Source organism: Cantharellus anzutake (genome assembly GCF_015039405.1).
Source record: "Cantharellus anzutake strain C23 chromosome Unknown EI90scaffold_1, whole genome shotgun sequence".
Lineage (NCBI taxonomy): Eukaryota > Fungi > Basidiomycota > Agaricomycetes > Cantharellales > Hydnaceae > Cantharellus > Cantharellus anzutake.
Window position 1 is genome coordinate 703714 of NW_024066951.1, and position 4151 is coordinate 707864.

At 49.5% G+C, this 4151-nt stretch overlaps 1 protein-coding gene across 1 annotated transcript; it reads right to left on the minus strand.

The window, feature by feature from the left end:
* Window positions 1–3149: 3149 nt before the first annotated feature.
* Window positions 3150–3479, minus strand: EI90DRAFT_3114478 (uncharacterized protein; the record flags this gene model as incomplete). Its single annotated transcript, XM_039062672.1, has 1 exon — window positions 3150–3479. The coding sequence occupies one exon, from the start codon at window positions 3477–3479 to the stop codon at window positions 3150–3152; it is 330 nt and encodes a 109-aa protein (XP_038923757.1).
* Window positions 3480–4151: the final 672 nt, after the last annotated feature.

Consider the following 4151-nt stretch of genomic DNA (forward strand, 5'->3'; position numbering starts at 1 on the left):
CCAATTGGATATTCATCATTTACGGTTGCCTAACGGCCCGTTTGCACCCCCTCATTCCATTCATTCCATTTCCAACTCATATAAAATAGATAACAGCTTGTACATAACAAGTTAGTACTGAATAGACCTGTGAAGGGACAAGCAGAAGTTACATCCAAGTGGCAAAGACACCATCCACGACTCTGACGCCCCCCTTGAGCTAGTTGCTCACGTCTAAGACCCCTCACATCATAATACTCAGCCTTGATGTCCAAGAGAGACATAGGTGAGTGTTTGTTTGAGGTTTTTGCAGACTCAGTAGTGCCCACGGATGTCACAGCTGTGCATTCTGGCCTGTTCCCTGCCTGTCCCAATGCCGCCTGAGCCCATTCCTGCTATGCAAGCATGAGCGTGAGCCCCGACCTCATCCCTATCCTCCCTGAGGACTGCCTGCTCACTCCCCCGCTTGCCCCTAGGCTCCCCTACACTTGGCCGACTCCCCCACAGCCACACCAACCTCCCTGCCCTGAGTCCGCCTCCAGCACCGCACCGAGCATGACTCCTCTACCCCACCCACTTGGCCCCTACAGGGCCACTACCATTCCTGCGCCCAACTCCAGCCCAACTCCGAGTCCGGCACCGCTACGATACCACTGCTGCTATTGCGGCCCTATGCTCCTTCCTTTATTTATCTGTTATTGTTTGTTTTGACCCTCGGTCATTGCCGGCCACTATGTGGCCAACCCCGCTCCTTATTCACGTTTGCTTCCGGACCCTTTGGCCTTCGGCCTGGGTCTGCTTCCATTCATTCTTCCTCCCTATATATATCCTGTATGATACCTTATTGTACCTTAGCTCTAATATTAATGTGACCACAACCCCTAAGTCCTGACCCCAACAAGGCAACCCCAGTGAGTCTGAAATGAGGGCCAAGAGACAGCTAGGGGGCACAGCACTCCCTTTAGAGTTGCTGAGGCCAAATGCGCTACCCTCAGGCCTTGTTCGAGGCATCGCAGCCATCGCAGCCAATAGTGGCCCACATCGGTGACCTTCGGTGCTGACCCCGGACCAGTGTCTAACAACGGACCAAAACCCGGCCCCACAAACCACACCCGCGCACACTACCACCCTCCCCCTTCTCTCTGTCTTGAGTCTAGGCAATAGACCTGTTACAACGCTCCTTCCTTTATTTATCTGTTATTGTTTGTTTTGACCCTCAGTCATTGCCGGTCACTGTGCAGCCAACCCTGCTCTTTGTTCCCTTTTGCTTCTGGACCCTTCGGCCTTCGGCCTGGGTCCGCTTCTATTCATTTCCTCTTCCTGTCAGAGACCAGATTCGAGATGAAGGAATGTCTCCGTAACGGAGGGCTTCGGCCTCAGCGACTTCTGCCAAGAGTGCTGTGCCTAGTGACATGTCCGTGCCCTAACTTACTGACTGGCAATTAGAACCTAGGGGGGTAACTCTAGTTGATTTTTCTACTGGGGCGTAACCTATGTACAAGTGGGATATATATATGGTTACAGCGGAGACGGTTCCGCAATTGGCGGAACCGAACGGAGCGGAGCTAATGGGGTTTAACCATTAGCCGACTGAATATTACCGACGAGTCAGTTCGCGGGGTTAGCGGAAAGGCAGGCGATAACCCAGAAACAGAAAGGAGGGATAGGCCCAAAGGTGGGCTCTGCAGGGCAGGCGAGTGTATTGCCCAGCAGAGGCGGGGGTGCGCTAGCGGACGTCGGAGCTGTCCAGAAGTCTTCGGGGCTCCATACTTAGGGAGGTGTAGGTAATAAATTGAAATGAAGGGGTGGTGACTGTTATGGAAATGGGAATTTCCATTTTAGACTCTTATGGGTTCTGTATCATGTGATTTATATAGTAATATAGTTGATCCAATCAATAATCAACAAAAACCCGCTGTGCTAACATCTGTTACACCACATGTCAAACCATCTGTGAAACCACCTGTAAACCCCTATGTCCAACCCCCTTTCCTATTCCTGCGCCAGAATGGACGAAAATGGGCGCTTCCGGCCCCATTTTTGTAACAGTGACCATCGAGGGGTACCGAGAGGATTGCGGAATACAGGGGCTCCGAGGTTGGTGAGGGAGGAGCGGAGTTAGAACGGAGGGATCGGAGGGACCGGAAGTCGATGGCTGGGGATGGATATGACACTTCCTATATACATCCTGTATGATACATTATAGTACTTTAGCTCTAATATCGATTTGACCATGACCCCCAAGTCCTGACCCCAGCAAGGCAACCCCAGTGAGTCTGAAATGAGGGCCAAGAGACAGCTAGGGGGCACAGCGCTCCTTTAGAGTCACTGAGGCCAATTGCCCTACCCTTGGGCCTTGTTCATGGCATCATGGCCATCATGGCCTATAGCGACCCGCAATGGCGATCTTTGGTGCTGACCCCGGACCAGTGTCTAACAAGTACTTCAGGTACATTGTTGTGGGGACAAGTCCATGCAGGTCAAACCAACACTTATCACACATTTCACCCCCTACTGCATCAGGGACTAGTATTGGCGAGTCATGGTAATAGTAGGAGTTGTAGAGACTGTAGAGGTGGTTCTGACGAGTCCAAGATCGTCGGATTTGGTGGAGTGGTTGAGGAGATATGACTTGTTCTTTATTTTCCTTACTATTTTCATTCATTCACGCATGTGACTTTCCTTTTATATTTGTATCAGACTCTTCCATGACAACTGTACAGACAGTTAGTTAGAGGTTAGACAGAGTATCAGCACCGTACTCACAGGACCCACATCTACCTGAGAGATAGAGAGAGACCTACCCCCCCTAGACCTGAGCCATGAGTCTAGATCGATGGACCCATTACAACGTCGAGCCGCTGCAGGTTTGGATACACAAAAGTTGCATCTGACTCAGGATTGATGGAATCCATACAGCGTGGAGGCTCACCCAGAGCCTGGCCATCAGCATCACCAAGGATTTGATCATTACATTGTGTAGTGTCATCACTACTCATGTTGGTGTCACTAATGGCGATTGGGTCGCAGGGAATTGGGGTATGGGAGTTGGATACGTGGTGTTGGTGGAAAAATTCATGTAGGGTCCATTTCTTCCCATCAGACACAGTTTTTTTGATTGCCTCTTGTATTCCTTTCTTAGTAACCCTTTGCTTGGCTGCATGATAGCATCAGGTGCATTCTGCTGGAGTGCCATTGATTGTGGTCCCTCCATAATGGACTTTGTTTCCAGGTATTGCACCACACTTGTTTATTAGATGTGAAGGGACATCTTCGGCTTTAGACAAGCACTCAGCTAGTGGGGTATCGAAATAGGTGATGTCGACATCCTCATTCCAATCCTCAGCTCCGGACTGACTGTCATCACTGTCACTTTCTGGCTTGATGTCAAAGTTTCCAAGTCCATCCTCATTCCCATCCTCAGCTTCAGACTGGCTGTCATGACTATCACTTTCTGGCTCAATACCAAAGTTTCCAAGTCTGGAGTCTTCATGAGCCATGAGGTTAGGGCCCAGGGTGGTGTTGCATGGTTTTTTCTGAGTCCAAAAAGTTTTATTTTTATTTTTATTGGATTAGTTGTCTGATCCATTGGTCCTTGTGTCAATCGGGCTTGCCATCGCTTTCGCCATCTTATTCATCGTCGTCGAATTCTACATAGTCGAAGAACCCATCCTCCCTTCGTGGCTACTCAAGAAGCGCATTCCCTTACTTGTCGGCATCTCCAACCTCCTTGTTCCACAGTGCAACTTTGCCGTGGTGTACTTTTATCCATTATGGTTCCAGAGTGTGCAGTTATCCTCGACTTCGGAGGCTGGTGAGTTAGTTTTTTTTTTTGGACATTTCTAGGGTATCTATCTATATAGCAAGTGGAGCAACAATACTGTCAGGGACTGTGTGTCAGTTCACGATGAAGAGGATGTTCCCGAGAATCCTAGTCGTTGTTAACGCTGAGGTGCCATCCTCAGCGGAGATAGGAGTTATATACATGGGTACCACTACCCACTAGAGTGCGGTTACAATGAGATAAGAGCTAACCGATAGAATGACGACATGAAAAGATGACTATTCATTTGGATAATCGTAAGCGAGGTGTGGGAAAGGGGTGACATGTGGATGGAAGATAGGAAGCGGGAGCTAAGCGAAAGCTAAGCGAGATTACCTGCGTTGTAGGA